Consider the following 16,639-nt stretch of genomic DNA (forward strand, 5'->3'; position numbering starts at 1 on the left):
CCAACCCACCCCTTTCAAAACAAAAGAAAATCAAACAAACAAAAACAACAGAGATAACCTCTTTGACTATGGTTACCCCAAAACAGAAATAAAAACAGTAGCATCTAGATCCAAATCATCCGCCTTCATGAATTACAGATTTTAACAGAAAAGGTTCAAATTTTATTTTCCATGGGAGTTTCAGGTCATTAGTGATTCTAAATGTTCTGCATTTTATAGTTTTGGTTGTTATAATAAGAATAATAAAAATAAGAATAGGAATAATAATAAAAAAGGAAGATTAAAAAACAACACTTGATGGGTAAAGAGTTGATAGCTAATTAGTGATTCATGTAAACTACCTTTATCTGTAGATCAGTGTCAAATATTTCTTCAACACATGTAGTAATACATGTACCTACATTGTTTTATCAATACTTAGACACTAAAAAAAGTAGAATTTCTTGAGTTCAGAAGGAAAAAGGATTATTTATTTCCAAGCACAGTGTTAAAAACAACCTCCTCATTGTTTTAGCTCCAGCTGGAAACATTGACAACTTTACAACCATGATTTTAGCAGGTGCAAAACTAAACGATCTTATCGGGATGATGTACTGTGTGCCAAATAACTAGAACAAAGATATAAAAAGAATATGCAAATACCAATGAAGTCGTCTACCGTAAAGATCTCAGCTTGGTCAAACTAAATTATCCACAGCTTCTCAGAGACACGGCGTCCAGATTCACTAAAAGTATTTAATAATGATTCTCACTAACAATTCATCATTAAACTGATTATACATTTAATTTCTGAACATTTTGATATTAACAATGACTTCTCTGATGAGTATGAATTAGAGCAGCAGTGGAACTGAAAAGGCAGCTGAAAGTTTTCATGACACGATAAGCAGTGTTGCTATGCAGTCGAGCCAGAATTAGAGTGAATCGAAAGTGAACTCGCCGTTTACACATTTGTTTTTTCTTTTGAAATGCCCATACGTTTGTAAAAACAAGCCTTAAAGCCAATATGAACTCTGTTCATGTAAAACCAGGAGAATAACTTGTGACTAAGCATCCTGACACAACCTGTGACACCTCTACGTCTCGCACCCACTGATGTTATCTGCTGCGTTTCCGCTGTTTGATGATGAACAGATTCTCATCTGTTGGGTACATCTGTGAGCCTTGTTTTCTGTTAGCAACCATGTGGGGATGACGTCTCCAGTTCGTCTTCTTCTCTCCCTTCTGATGCTTTGATGCTGGTCCGTGCTTCCTCCCATTCCCAGTCCAGGATAGCTGCTCTGATCTGGCGTATTCCTGTTCCTCTGGCAGAGCTGAAGGAGCATGCTTCATTTTATTTTTCTTCTTCTTCTTCTTCTTTATGTTGCCTTCTTTCCCACCTCCTCTGGGAAATTCATCATCTTCATCTAGAATTAATTTAGTTGATGGAAGTGGGTCTCTTGAGGTGGGCACAGGCCTCTTAGGTTTCCATGGTTTCACGCTACCAACACCATCCGGCTTTTTGAATTTCTTTGATTTGGGCGTCGAGTCCCTGAACTTTTCATTAAAAAATATATGACTGGGACTGGGGTTGTGGTTGTTGGGAGTTTTGCTTGATGTAGGGAAAAGCTGGTGGTTGTTTTTGTGATGGTTAATTTTCTGTTTCTTCTTTGGTGGCCCAGGAGTGGCAGCAGCGGACTGAGAAGGAGAGGGCAAGTAGCCATTTTTTCTCATCCCTGAGAAAAAAAAAACCAAACAAAGAATTTAATGACTCATTTCATTGTTGTGCTAAATATTTCTTTTCAGTAAAATTAGCAAAACTTAAAGCAGCTTTTTTTTAAAACAACATTTACCAGCATGTCAAAATCCTTTTCTTTTTTTTTTCTTTTTTTTCATGCAAAAAAAAAAAAAGAAAAGAAAAGAAAAAAGTACAACATAAAGCCTGTTACATCCTCCACGAGAAGCGAGAACTGTTATCTTGTGGAGCTCTGAGAAGTATCGTGTGATTGGTCGGACATGTCAGGTGGGCGTGGTTAACATGGAAAAAGCATGAAGCGGAGTTGCTGCTTCTGCGTTTTTGCTGTTGCAGGTAAAACGGATTGTTTTGATAAAACAGCTAATCAAGGTGGTGAGAAAGTACAAATATTTTTACATGTGGCATTAAAACACTCGGACCCAGCCGCGTGGACGACCCGCCCTGCCGCGGACAAAGTTGCTGGTTAAATATGAAACTAGAAAAGCACGCAGACAGCAGAAACCTTCCGCCAAGCACGATGTTTAAGAATCCTTTAAAAACATCCCTGGATCCAAACGGTGATCCAGATCACCACTAAAATTTAATCAGTTCTTCATTTTTACATTTCCAACAACTCTTGAAATTTTTATAAAAATCTGTCCGTAACCTTTTGAGTTATCTTGAGAAAAAAGACGCAGGGAATAACGTAACCTGGCGGAGGTAACAACCAGGTTCATTGTACATAAAAGCAGACATCACCCCCCCGCAGTGATCTCTCCCCACTGCAGACGGGCTTCTCCTGGAGGATGTATTGATCTGACGGAAAAGAAGTTTTCTCTTGTTCTTGCAGCCTCAGGTCTTGCTTCTCGTGGACAATGGAACAAGCTTTAGTCACACAAACACAAACTAGAAGCATTCAGACCTCCGCTAAGCCACAGGGTCCCTCATTTGAGAAAAACCTCAAAAGGCCCAACAGCCCACCCAGTTTCCAACCACATGCAGACACGCAGACTTCAAGCTATTCTACCATGAAGATAGATGCCACATCATATTTAGAGTTTTTGATCATAGAGATATAAAAGTGTTGAAGTTATTGCAGAAAATCCCATTGGTTTGTTCACATGGGTTTGTTCTACCACAATGTCATACTCTAATTTAGCTCCGCTAATTGTTCAATGCCAATACTGTTAAAAGTGGTTAATCAGTATTATTTATACCACAACAATATAATTTCTCTTCTAGGATCACTAAGAAATATTTCAATTCTGCCTTTTTTTTAAAATTTAAAAAAAAAAAAAAAAAGTCTTTTTAAAGGATTATTTCTTCTGTACAGATTAACTCTACATAATTTAAGTTTTAAAAACAAATATCGTTGTCTCTCCGGCTGTATGTTAGTATGTTTACTGTTGGCATGAATGACTTGCCTTTAACCTTCAGCCTTATCCTGTGCTGTCTGCAGTTAATGTCCTCCACAGAGTCGTAGTAGCTGATGAATGGCGTGCTGGGATAAACACCTTTGAACATCCTCTGCCGTGTACACTCCTGAGGAAAATGTACACAAATTAAAACAAAAAGAATTAGCAAGTGATATTGAGACAAATAGTTATTCATTTTCAAAAAATAATCCCAGAAACACATTTTAGAGAAACTAGGAAGGGAGCATGGACAATTTTATTGCATCATCTCTACAGTTATCAACCTGATGTCTGAGTAAAAGTGTTTATAAAATAAAATGCTTTTCTCATTAATGATTGATAAAGAATTTATTCATATGTTTTTTATGAGTGACAAGCTGTGTTTAGATATGATACCACATACGGCGATGAGGACATCCCACCATTTCTTTGCCATTTTGAAGTGAAAAACATTAGCCTTAAATTGTTGACCCATTGTCTTTCACAGAGTGGTGAACTCCTATGTGCCAAGACGAATGTTAAAGAGGTCCTTGTCAGAACCAATTTTAAACTGTACCTTTACACACTTTGTTACTTGCAGCCTGTTGCAAAGACACATTATTTGTTCATATTTCTTTAGTTACATATATGTAAAATGACAAAGCTAACACAGTTTGAGAGGCATGAAATTGCATTTTTTTGCACCTACAAGGTTATTCTTAAAGCAGTATTAGCTGGAAACTTGGAATATCTTAACACGGTGAGCAGCATCCATGCAAAAACTCAAAGCTAGCAAGCAGAAAGCTTGCAAAGCTCTGACACATGACCTGAGAGATGCATCTGGCTTTTATTTTTCCTCATTAAAAGTGGTGGCTTTTAAGATGCCACTCATCAGCAAAGGAATCAAGCAGAAAAGGCTGAGGTTATGTCAAATGACACAAAAAATGGACAGAAAATTGGTAAAACCAGGTTTAATGAAGTGATGGATCCTCTCATTGGCTACATGTCAACATTAATAATTATGGTAGAGGGAGGGGGAACTGCAGGAGGACGTGAAAATCCTGGTAATTCTAATGTTAAACCAGTGTGGGATCCTTTTGACAAGGAACAGAACAAACATCCAAAAAAGAGCTTCAATGTGTCCTTCACTGGAGAGAAGAGGGTACAGACCAGGGGTATTCAACTCGGTCCTACGAGGTCTGCAATCTAGCAGGTTTTCTATGTATCCTGGCTCCAATGCAGCTGACTCAAATGAATGAGTCTGTGTGCAGAACCTGATAGGCTGTTACGTCTATTTAATTTGATTCAGGTGTGTTGAAGCTGAAATACATGGGAAACCTCCTGGACTGCAGACCTGGTAGGATCGACTGACTACTCCTGGTCTAGACTTTTTAGCCAATTCAAACTGGACATATTGTCTTTGGTTTGTCCTTATTTTAGCTAATCTAATGCACAACTTTTTCTTTTTTTCTTAAGGTGGCCCAGGACGTTTTAACACAACTTTACTTCTCAGGGACTCATTGGGATTATCATTATTATCATTATTAAAGTATACAGCATACTGAAAGTTATCATCAATATCACTTAACAATTTTTGCAGTATTTAAAAAAAACAAACAAACCCTGACCCGCCTTTTCTTAGAAGATGTTATTGGAATCAAATGATGAAGTTGAGATACTCACGTGACCAAAGTGGCCTCTCTGGGAGCAGTTATAGCAGTAGGCAGGAGCCTGGCCCTCGTCTTTTCCTTGTTTCTTTACTGGAGGACCAGTTTTAGTCTGAGGACAGACAGAAAATCAAAAGCCTGCGTGGTTAATATAAATCCAAAGTGTTTCTTAGAAGGCTATAGATAGAAGAAAGTGGGGGTTTGTCCCTGCATTTGTCTCCGGGTCCCTTCAGCTTTCCCTTCCACCTTTTTGCTCAGCCATCATTCCCATGCTCTCCATTGTTGTGGACTGCTGCGTATCGCATGGTGAATATGGGTGCTGATATAAACCATTGATTACTGAGGTATAGTTAGAGGCCTGTAATGACCCAGTATGATAAGTAACTGTGTGTGTGTGTGTTGGACACAGGGTCCCGTCCCCTATGGGCCAGTGTTCTGAAAGCCTTCCATGCTTCAGCGCCCACAGCAAATATACACTGATAAAGAGAAAGAAAGGAGACACAGGCATAGTGCATTTACTGCTAATATTACACACACCTCAACTGCCATTTTCTAAAACACACACACACACACACACACGTAGCTGCACACACCTTAACACTATCCTCTAAGGTGGCCCCTCCTTTCTCTCTCAACCCTGATTCTGAGATTACAAATGATTTGTGCCCCACGTCATTTCTTAAACATAGCTTAGCTTACCTCCCCTCCCACCTGCCTCCCCCTTGCCTCTGTACACACCCCTGCAAACCAGCATCTACCCCTCACACTTGTTTTTCCCCCTCCTTCTCTTTCTCCCCCTCTCTTTTCCGCTTGAGTAGTTTTGCGGTAGAAGGGATGAATGCTATTAGAGCGTCGCGTCATTATCGGGTCAGGCCTGCCGGGCCCATCTCCATCACAAAGGCCAGGAGATCACAGACCTCTCGCGAGCACACACACACACACACACACACACACACACACACACACACACACACGCATCCTAAGGAGATCACAGTCCCCGTCTCAAGCCCCCCGACCTCCACCCTTCTTGCCCGTCTTCCCATTCATCTTTCATGTAAATTGGCTGTAGGGCTCCCTCTGTCTCTTCCTCCCTGACCTTGGGCTTGTGTTATCTCCCCAGTCTGATCCAGCACATAAAATGAGGGGGGAAAAAAAGGAATTAAATCCCTTCTTAGTCTCCCATCAACCTGTGATAGTTGTGAGAAAAACCTGGCACGAACGTGTGTCTGAATGTGCGTTTGTGCGAGGAGTTGCCTGCCTCGTAATTTTAATTAACTGGATGAACCTCCGTCCTGTTAACTCTCTCACAGCATTTATACAAGGTGAAACCCTGAGATGCCAGATTAGTTTGGTATCTTTCTAAACTCAGTAAATCTTCTTTCATATTATTAAGGAGTCATTAGTTTCAGTTTCTGATCAGGTGGCTTAAAAAAAAACAATTGTATTATTAATTCGATATTAGACGGTAAAGATAAACATCTGTCTCCACCAACTTGTCCAAATATGGTCATTTCTGGGCGCCAAAAAGCAAGAAAGCAATGCAGCTCATAAAAAAATGAGTGATGTCATTGTAGCCAAGAAGAATAAGATGATATATTAAAGAGGCATTACGTAACTTCCTAACTTTAAAACTCTGCGTCACACATCTATCATGCGCATTTCTAGCTACCCAGCAGCATCCTGAGGCTGAGAAACCGCACTATGCAGCTTTTACATCCGGGACGCAACGTGACGTTGCAGTAGAGTTTCGCTTCACCGTAGAATGGGAAACTGGCTGTTTTGAACACACAACGTTGTTGAGTCAGCAAAGAAACGATTAGAAGAGAGAAAGAGACAAAAGAAGAGTCATGGTAAGATCAACTTTTGCTGGCTGGACAGAGTTAACAGGTCAAGTAGGATGCAAGATGGACGTCCAATTAGCCATCGATAAGGGGCGCGTGACGAGGAAAAAGGCAAAAGTTCTGTAGTATGTCTTTAAAGCAGTAACGCGTTAGTCCAACACACAAACGAGCTGATTCAGCTGAAACACAAAAACCTGGTTCAGGAGTGGGTAACAAATCCAAACGTCCTCTCTTTAACAGCCTCGGTGTGTCTTAGTGGGAAAAGGACACAGAGTAAGTTTGTGTAGAACAGCCACATCTTCAGAAGCTTGTGTCTCATTTACTTCTGTTTTAGAGATGGCATATGCGGTACCAAGTTATTGTCAATTGCTAAAGATAAAAGATGCAACATTGTGAGATGAAAATTTAGTGAAATATGATGAGACAAACTCAACTGATACTGTTAGAAATATTTGAAGCAATGGTCTTAAATATGACAAAAAAAACAAAAAAAACAACTGAAGTTTGTTGTAAAAAAATTGTTCAGGCTAGATCTAACCTCTTTTGCAGTGATAATTAAAACAATCTTAACCTAAAAGCAATGTCGGAAGAAAAAAATATGGCACTGTCTAACTTGTTCACGCAAGTAGAGCTAACCAACACACTTGGCTAGCCTGCTTGGAATAAACACTATGGAAAACGATGGAGCATGAAGGATATTTTAAAGAGAAAAGTAAATAAAATGTCATTTGGGGGAAAAAAAAAAAGATTTCAACCACATTCAAGTCCCAAAAGGTGACTCTTTATCAAAGATGTCTCACTTCTAAAGATTTTCCTGCTCCAACACCAACTTAACGCAGTAGATATTTCTGTAGAACAGTTTAGTCAAGTTCTGCACACGCCTGTTAATGATCCAGTAATTTCAGACAGGTGCTTGAAAGCAAGAAATCATCTAAAACTTTTACAATAGTGGCCCCTGAGGACTGAGGACTGCTTCATAATTTTCACACAGCTTTTCTCACATGGTGTGTGTCTAGATCAGGCTGTGATTAAAACTATCAAGAATCCATCATAAGTTCATGTCTGAGTTAGAGAAAAGAAACATGCTTTGCAGTTGCAAAAGTTACGCGTCATTTTACAGTAGATTAGATGCATTAGTTGGATCTTCGTATACAATGAAGACCAAAGGTTTGTGACTTCCTGAAAGTTCTACAGAAATGTCTAAGGTTGTCAGATTTTCACCGAAAATAAGATTAAAAACAATTTGATTAAATAAATGTAGGGAGAACATTATACTTGGTCCTATTTATTATCAAATGTTACGTATAAATAAAGGCAGAAGTGCATTTCAGTTCAGCTCACTTAATTTGTATATTTGTATATCACCACTAAAATGATCAGACAAGTTACTGTCATCTTAATATGCAGCAAATGCCGTTAAATAAAATAAATTATTAAGAGGTTGCCTAGCCAGGAAAACCAGTGGATTGCACCAAATGTGTCAATCTTTGCTTTAATTATCTGCTGTGATTCAGTTCTGAAGGAAACTACATATTTTGAGGAACTGATCAGCTCAGTAAGCCAACTCTTATTGATTTATAGGAACGCCACAGAACTCTTTTTTGCATAACATTCAAGACATATCTATTCTTTTTACTCTATTTTAGCAGACACTTTTATCCAAAGTGACTGGCATATGAGAGTGAGAACAACACAAGCAGGAAATCAAACAGCAGAGGACATCATAGACAGGTGCGAGGCTGCGAGTCCAGTTGGACGCAGGTGTTGTCATGCAGTCCTGCAGGTAGAGTTTTATCCCCCCGTTTCCTCCCTCCCTGCAATAGTCCCAATAAATACCACAATATTAGTTGGAAATAACTCAGCAAAGTCCTCTGACGCCTCTGACAAATAGCAGAGTTGAACTACATGCTGAAAAGCTCCTTAAACAGCTGAGTAGTCATTCTGAATCCTAAACTTTATTCTTGTTTTTATTCACTTTGCTGTTGTGCTGTTGTAAGACCCACTTTGTTCAGGTGACCAGACACTTTCCTTTTGCTTGCATGTTGTGCTGGAAATGCTTCCACACCCCGGGGGGAATCACCAAAACTTCTTTAATAAGGACTTCAGTAACTTCTCATGACTGCCTTCAGTTCTTCAAACATTTTGTAAAAAAGAAAAGAAGTTGAGCAGAAATGTCTCCTTCCACTTGAAGCCTAATCCTCGACATTTACACACCCGTATTTATGCTTTTTCTTTTCAACAAATGGGTGATATCTTTTCTCACAGTTGTTGTAGTGGACATGTTTCATCTACCTCCAGGGTCATAAATGATTTGGTCATATTCAAGCTGAAATAATCAATGAATCCAGGAAAAAATCCTTGAAAAATCGAAGCAAAACACCTGATCATTAGTGGATATTTGGACTCTACCAATGTTAATATAACACTGTCCTGGTTTAGCTAAAAGAAAACTAAAGGTACGGAAAGGGACTCACGTTTAGGAGGGTTTAGGAGGTGTGTGTGTGTGAGTGTGTGTGTGGCTGTGTGCGTAAGGAGGTTGTTTGAGAGTCCTAAGGGCTTCACTGTTTGGACACAGACAACCAACCATCCGTGGCCTCTCATGCATGCACACACAGACACATCAGTACTCTCTCTCAGTCACACACACACACACACACACACACACACACACACACACACACACAGACAGACACACACACACACACACACACACACACACAGAGGCTCAAACGCCTTTTCCCACAGTTGTCCCAACACATACACGGTGTCTCTCTAAGCCCCGATCTACTCTGCTACTTGCCTTAGCTGCTGGTGGCAAAGCTGTGATAATCCTTCGGCCAACACAAAGCTCAGACTGTTACAGACCACAATCTAAAGGAACACACACACACATACACACACACAGTTATCAAACACAATCCAAGGAGCAAACAGGCTTGTGCGTGTCAGAGGAGAGGGGGTGGGATCTGAACAGTAACGGATGGCGGGAGCATGGGGGCCAGGGCCAGCAGCGCTGTTTTGCATATGTTATTGCAGCAATGGGGAGAGGTTTGCATATGTTACTGGACCCACAGGGGACTAACTCTGCATGCTTTATCATAGAAAGCAGCTCCGCAACACAACACAAAAACTACTGGGTTCATACCAAAACAAACACACCCTGGTTGTGTGCGTGCAAGTGTGTGTGTGTGTGTGTGTGTGTGTGTGTGTGTGTGTGTGTGTGTGTGTGTGTGTGTGTGTGTGTGAAACATGCCTGAATGTACATATTAGGTTAACAGTGAGGATTAGACTGCTGTGAATTAGCAAGACGAAACATCTCAGACACAAAATAACAAGTAATCATTAATCTGCTAAAAACAAGAAAAAATAGGACAAAAAACAACAGCTTTGAGATGAACAACAGGGAAAAAAGGAATCTTTATAGGGAGGCTGTTTTAAGTGGAGGTGTACATGTGCAGAGACAGGACATGAAGGGGGAGGAGGAGGGAGGTCCTCAAAATAACCAGATGTGATTTCTGCCCCCTTTGTGTCTGTCAGTTCGCAAAGATTCAGTCTGAGGCCCTAACTCCACGCCCTGCGAGGACCCAGACTCACACTGGGTGGAATTCCCACATGCACTTTCTATCTCTTCCCTTCAGTCAGTCAGCCAGTCTGACGGAAATCAGAATGAGTCCCGACTTTCTCTTTAGAAAGGAGGGAGAGGGGGGGGAAAGAAAAAGCTCCTGGAATGTGATGATAATGTAATGCCGGGGTGAACGGCGGTGGGTCGGCACCTCTGGAGAAAACCCCTCTTTTGGGGCAGCGACTGGCGGTAATCTGGTCACACCGTGGAAAGCAGAACAGAGGATACAAGCTAATCTATTCAAAGCGAAGTTGTATGCTTTCTATTCTTAGTGCTTGATGCTGAGCTGGAGGCCTCTGTCTGCTGTGGCCTGTGTGAGGCGGACTTTATGGAAATATACAGTAGTACTCACTTCATCCCCACCAATTAAACACAGACAGCACATATGGACACCAGAGACAGGGATTTAGATGCACTACATGCAGATGGACTGAGTCTCTTATGCTCTAGTCAGGATGTTAAACCCAGATTTTACATCTCAGCCAACCTAACACACATACACACACCAACAACAAAACTGACACCATCCACCTAAGCGGAAAGTCAAAATGACCTGGAATGCCTGCAAGACCTCTGATAACACTGCACCTGTGAATGAGAAAGTGTGTAGCTGAGCATGTGCATTTGTGTGTCCATACCTATGGTTCTGCATGTAAGCACTACAGATTCTAAGAAACCTTAAAAACATCTGAATCTCAAGCAGTCTATCGGTTTTATTGCTGCTACCGACTGTTTCTGAACCAAGTCGACGTTTGTAATATTGCTGCAAGAGAGGATTGTCTTCCCAATCAGTTTGTCTGGCTTGAGAATTTTATATGCGGCATCTCAAATAATTCATTCAGTCTCATAAACAAACCCAATTAAATTAGGCTGACAATTACACAGACCAGAGAAACAAGACATCTAAGAAGCTGGTGCAGGTTTTTTTTTTTTTTTTTTTTTTTTTTTTAAATCAGCCAAAGGAAAAGAAAAGAGCTGATTAATATGTGTGTGTGTGTGTGTGTGTGTGTGTGTGTGTGTGTGTGTGTGTGTGTGTGTGTGTGTGTATATATATATATATATATATATATATATATATATATATATATATATATATATATATATATATATATATATATATATATATATATATATATGTATGTATATAATAACTATATATGTATATAATAACTCTTGATTTTATATATGCAAGCCAAATTCTCCACATCACTGTAAAACTGATCTGAGATGAAAAGAGGGGAGTTTTTCCTGCGTTTCCTGATGAGGTAAATCTGTATGCCATCGCTAAGAGTTCCCAATGACCATAAAAAAAAAAATCGCAATCCATGTAACAAAAGCTACTTTTCTTTCATAAATGTACCTTCTGCCAGTTCTACCAGTGTCTAAGTTGGACAGAGAATAGAGATGAGAGCTTTTTGACAGGCCGGAGGTGAGAACAGCAGACAGTCTGTACTGTACAATGATGAGGCAGCAAAAAACAGCTTACAGCACCGAAGTGGATTTAAAGGCTTTTTTTTTTTTTTTAACAGCGCCATTCGAACTGAGTACAATATTGTAAAAGGAATGAAAGGAGGAGGTCAGGCAGGCAGAAGGAAGGACAGAAAAGAAGGATGAAAATTTAAACCACTGCAGAAAGAAAGGAGGCATGATGGCTTATGGCTGACAAAATAACTTGGAATTGTGGATGTTTTTTTTCTATAACATGATTTTAAAATAAGTTGCTTTTATTCTAACAAGACTCTATTGTTTTCATTTTACATATAACAATTAATTTATTATATTTCTACTTTGTCACACTAACTCCACACCGATTTTTAAAATTTAACCCTTTATTAAAAATGCATTTTGTTGATCATTTTAAACTTTTTTCTGGCTTGTACTGAGGCGGTGGACATGTGTGGACAATATCTTTAATGGTGACGGACCAGCAACCAAGTGAAACTTCATTTTGTGAGGATTATACAACTGTTAGCATGTAGAATATATATATTTAAAAAAAAACAAAACAAGACAACATATTAATGAACATATTAATGTATATCCGAGAGAGAACTGAAAGTAGAAAAAGTCCCATCGCGACGAGGGTTCATAATGCGGTTCACCGTTCGACCACTGGGTGGCGCTTCATCTCTTTAAACGGGATACAGAATCCTATATGAACATCTGAGGAAGCAAAAAAACACACACATCTTATCAGAGTTGTTTGTCTTCAGCGCAGGTGGTCTAGGGAGGATATAAATAAAAAGAAATACTTAATAAGGTTTTTATTCAGCCCCTCTTAAACCATAAAACCTCCTGGACATTTTACGTGGCTGTACTTTTCTTGTTAAGTCAGTAGAAATAAACAGTGGCCTCCAACGAAAACCAGCTGGTCTAAATCAGCAGTAAATTTTTTTTTTTTAAATTTAAATACACCTTATTATACACATACAAAATTACCACACCTGTCAACATTCATATATAGATACCCAGTTAAAACAACAGCCTGATTTATGTGAGAAATCAACCCTGATCTTTCTGTAAAAGAAGTGTTTAGATAATATTTTTTTTTGCAAGCAAACAGTATGCTGGCAAAAGAGATACATAGATATATACTATATATATATTTACTAAATACTTAACTAAGCATTGAGTTGTAATTACAAAATGATCAATTGTCAAAAGCAGGTATTTACATATTAATATGCTTTAAACTACTTTGTAGTTTTACTATTTGAGCAAAGTTAATTTAACACAATGTGAAAAACTGCTTATCTGAAAATTTCTTGAAGTTTTACAACTTAATGACTACTTGAAAGTCTTAATTCTACTCGACCAAAAACCCACAAAGAAAAAGAAAAACCAGCACCCCTGAAATATTTTCTACTAAGTGCTTCAAATTTGACATTGACAACCTGAAGTAGTCTTCTGTGTTAACATGATTTTTGCCCACCAATTAAATAGAAATTTAATGGTATTTTCTTTTTATGAAAATAAGAGGATTTAAGAGGACGGAGTGTCCTAACCTTGGGCTAACAAAGGCATGAGGGAACTCTCTGAAGAAAGACAAAAATGTATTAAAAAGGTACAACATACTGAATGAAAAGGAAAAGAAAGGCAGTCAGGTGGGAAGGAGGAGAGTTCAAACGGCTTCATTTCCGACTCGAACAAGAGGGTCACAGACTGTTTTTCACAGGCCTCAAGACACATATGCACACGTCCCTAAGGACAAGATCGATACACACACACAGCCTGATACCACCGTGAGGAGAAAATCCGCTCAATGCGTCCACACATCACCGTGGGCTGAGCTGGCGATCAATAAACACCAATGTACAGGTGTCACCAGCGCTATCTAAAGACTGACCAATCAATGCTCTTGCAGATATACCTGTACTGCACGCTCAGATTTACTGTTTCTTTCGTGCAGTTTAATATACTCGCTCCTCCACCCCATCAGCAACATACCTCTCTCCAGCTCACTCACTCTGAAAAATGCATAAAACATAAAGAAATACAGTGGGGGAAAAAAAGATGGAACTACATTCAAAGTCCCAAAATAATATGAGCATTTAAAGCTAAAATTATGTCTGAGCAAGTTTAAGGAAGTACACCTTCACTTCCTGCAGCATCCTGAGGGCGGCACTCAGGTCTTAATACTGCACACCGCTGTCCATGCAAGGAGAGGACAAAGTCACTGTGACAGGAATGTGTGTTGCATGTATGCATTCACACATTAATGCATGATCTTTAAATGTATTCATGCAGTCAGTATAAAGACAGCAGGTCATGTACTCTACACTCTGGCTTTATTGTGAGTCCAGTCCATTTCTCCCAATGTCTTCCTTCTTTACACCATTTTCCTTTTCACTATGTCAAAAATCCTCATTTACAATTTCCCTTAAACACTCTGCTGAGTTAAAAAACAAAACAAAAAAAACATACAAGATGCAGTAAAAAACCAACAAGCTGAGCTGTAATGTTCATCAGCGACTGGTAATTAAAAGCCAATACTCACTTGTGTGTAAAATGTGAGAACTTGCTTCTATTCTGTTGTTTTTATATAATTTGGATCCTTCCATTTTTTTCAGCACAATAAAACTGAAAGTTTCACCGCTGCCATTCACTTCATTTTTATACTGACAGAGTTATTACAGTTGCAGCTCCACAATCTATTTCAACCCTCCAGTTGTGAGTTAAAAAACATGACATTACTCTGATATTTACAGCCAAAGTCCAGGTCACTGGCAGCTGAGACCATCAGATGTCGAAGGTGGCTCTTTGATGTCATTCAATGTAGAAAATATGATGGGGGAAAAAAAATCAGATTTAGCAAAAAAAAAAAAAAAAAAAAAAAAAAAAAAAGGTAAAACCTTGTTTTGTAGCAAGGGATTCTGGGAAATGCAGTCAAATCCCCACAAAACGATAAGTGTAGAAATCTGTGTTCAGCCAGAACACATAAATCATGATTATGATGCTTATTATCATCAGTTTTCTTTTATATTTTTATTCACTGAGTGCAGTATGTAAAGAGAAAGTAAGCAAGTGGGGGTGTGCTGCATCTCACACTGGTAAGGGGCACAAAAAAGAAAGAAGTAAAACCAGTGTGTCTGTGGGTGTGTTTGAGCAGGTAAATGAAAAAGAGACAGGCTGAGAAGACATCCAACAAGTCGAACCTTTAACAGGAAAATAAAAAAAAGCATCTAAAGAAATAAATAAATAAATAACAGCTGTATAAGAATGAGATCAAATCCGTACGGCGCAGAGATGATGAAAATGTTGTGTGGGTGTTTTTACTCCATTTGCTGCTTTATATTTGTAGAAGTGCACATGTTTGTGTGTGTCCATGTGTGTCAGTTTCGTACTTTCTCAGTAAATACCCCAGGGCTTTGTGGTCTATACTGTGTGGTTTGGAGGAGTTTGTTAGTTGAGGGCCAGGTGCAGGAAGACAACACATACACTCATGGAAGATAAACGGACCCAGCACGCACACACACACACACACACACACCTCTACACACACTGAAACGAAGGATAAATGGACCCAGTAGCAGGGAGGTCTGACAGAATGCCTTTTCACACCTGGCTGAGCCCAGCGGAAGGTGACAGAGTCACATCTCCCAAAGCGAACACACACATTCACACACGCACACACACCTTCTCACATTGGGGAGTTCAGGGTCATAAGCAGCATCATGAATAAAATGAGGCTGTCTTAAACAGAAGGAGCCCCGTGTATGCATGTGTGTAGGTGTGTTAGCGTGTGAGTGTGTGTGTGTGTGTGTGTGTGTGTGGGCCCCTAACCCCCATGCCAGTTTGGATCTGTAACGACCTTCTGTTCCCAGTGCTTAAATGGCTTAAATACTTCAATTAGACCTGGGTCACAATCCTCCACCCGTTAAAGCACACACAAAAAAAACACACACAAGGAGACACACAAAAGTAGTTTCATCGTGGCACAAGGCGACCGGAGACTTTCGTCAGCATTGTCTCCTCTCGCCTGTGGTTCAGAGTGAAACTGAACTAAACCGTACAGCATCCTCCGCCAAAAGAAAAAAAAAAGATTAAAAAAAAAAAGAAAAAAAAAAAGCAACAATTAAACTCAGCTCCAGTCTTCTTTGCCAGCATCTCCCCAGGAACTTCTGTGTCCCACTCCCTCCTCCTTCCTCCTCCTTCTCGCCATCTCTCCCGCCGTGCTGCCCCAGCGCTAACGATGCTGCCTTTTCATTAGACAGCCCCTGCTAATTAATCTCCATAGATGAGAGTGACAGACCCCCCCCCGCTAACACACATACACAAAGTGCACGCCAAGATATATGCAAACACACACTCTTCTTCCCTCTTTCTCACTCCCTCGTCCCGCGTGGTGTTGGCAGCCCATTTCATGCTTTATCACGTCTTTTAATTGACAAACAAGCTGCTCTTTTCTCTTAGGCTGAGGTCTATATCACCCCCTCGCTCAGATGCACACACACACACACACACACACACACACACACACACACACACACACACACACACACACACACACACACACACACACACACACACACAAACAGAGCAGGGAAAACTAGTTATCTTTTCATGCTGACATGTGGCCCATGTGACTGCAGAGATTTTATTCTGCTTTGATACATTGTTTTTTAACACACACACACACACACACACACACACACACACACACACACAGGCACAAAGACAGCCATAATGTCACATGAACGCTGAAATAAAAGAAATGAAGAGGGAAAAAAGGAAAGTTTCCTTGAACTACTGGGACTTCCTTAATCTTCAAATGTCCTTGTTCCACCAAGTGCATCGGTCATCTGCTACAGGGCAAGGTCAATATCAGTCACATCTGACTTTTTCTTCATGATGCTCACGCATCTCTTTTGGAAAGCTCTACACATCATCTTGTTCTTCAA

The 16,639-nt window shown here is 39.8% G+C and overlaps 1 protein-coding gene across 1 annotated transcript in view; it reads right to left on the minus strand.

Annotated features, from left to right (window-relative positions):
* Positions 1–561: 561 nt before the first annotated feature.
* zcchc7 (zinc finger, CCHC domain containing 7) overlaps positions 562–16,639 on the minus strand; it is a 47,667-nt gene continuing 31,589 nt past the window's right edge. Inside the window, exons 6-8 of the mRNA XM_079263920.1 lie at positions 4,792–4,887; positions 3,139–3,256; positions 562–1,715 (exon numbers count right to left, since the gene is read on the minus strand). Coding sequence (XP_079120046.1) covers positions 1,099–1,715; positions 3,139–3,256; positions 4,792–4,887 — 831 coding nt within the window. The 3' untranslated portion in view covers positions 562–1,098. The remainder of the gene's footprint in view (positions 1,716–3,138; positions 3,257–4,791; positions 4,888–16,639) is intronic.

This window comes from Telmatherina bonti (assembly GCF_933228915.1).
Source record: "Telmatherina bonti genome assembly, chromosome: 3".
NCBI lineage: Eukaryota > Metazoa > Chordata > Actinopteri > Atheriniformes > Telmatherinidae > Telmatherina > Telmatherina bonti.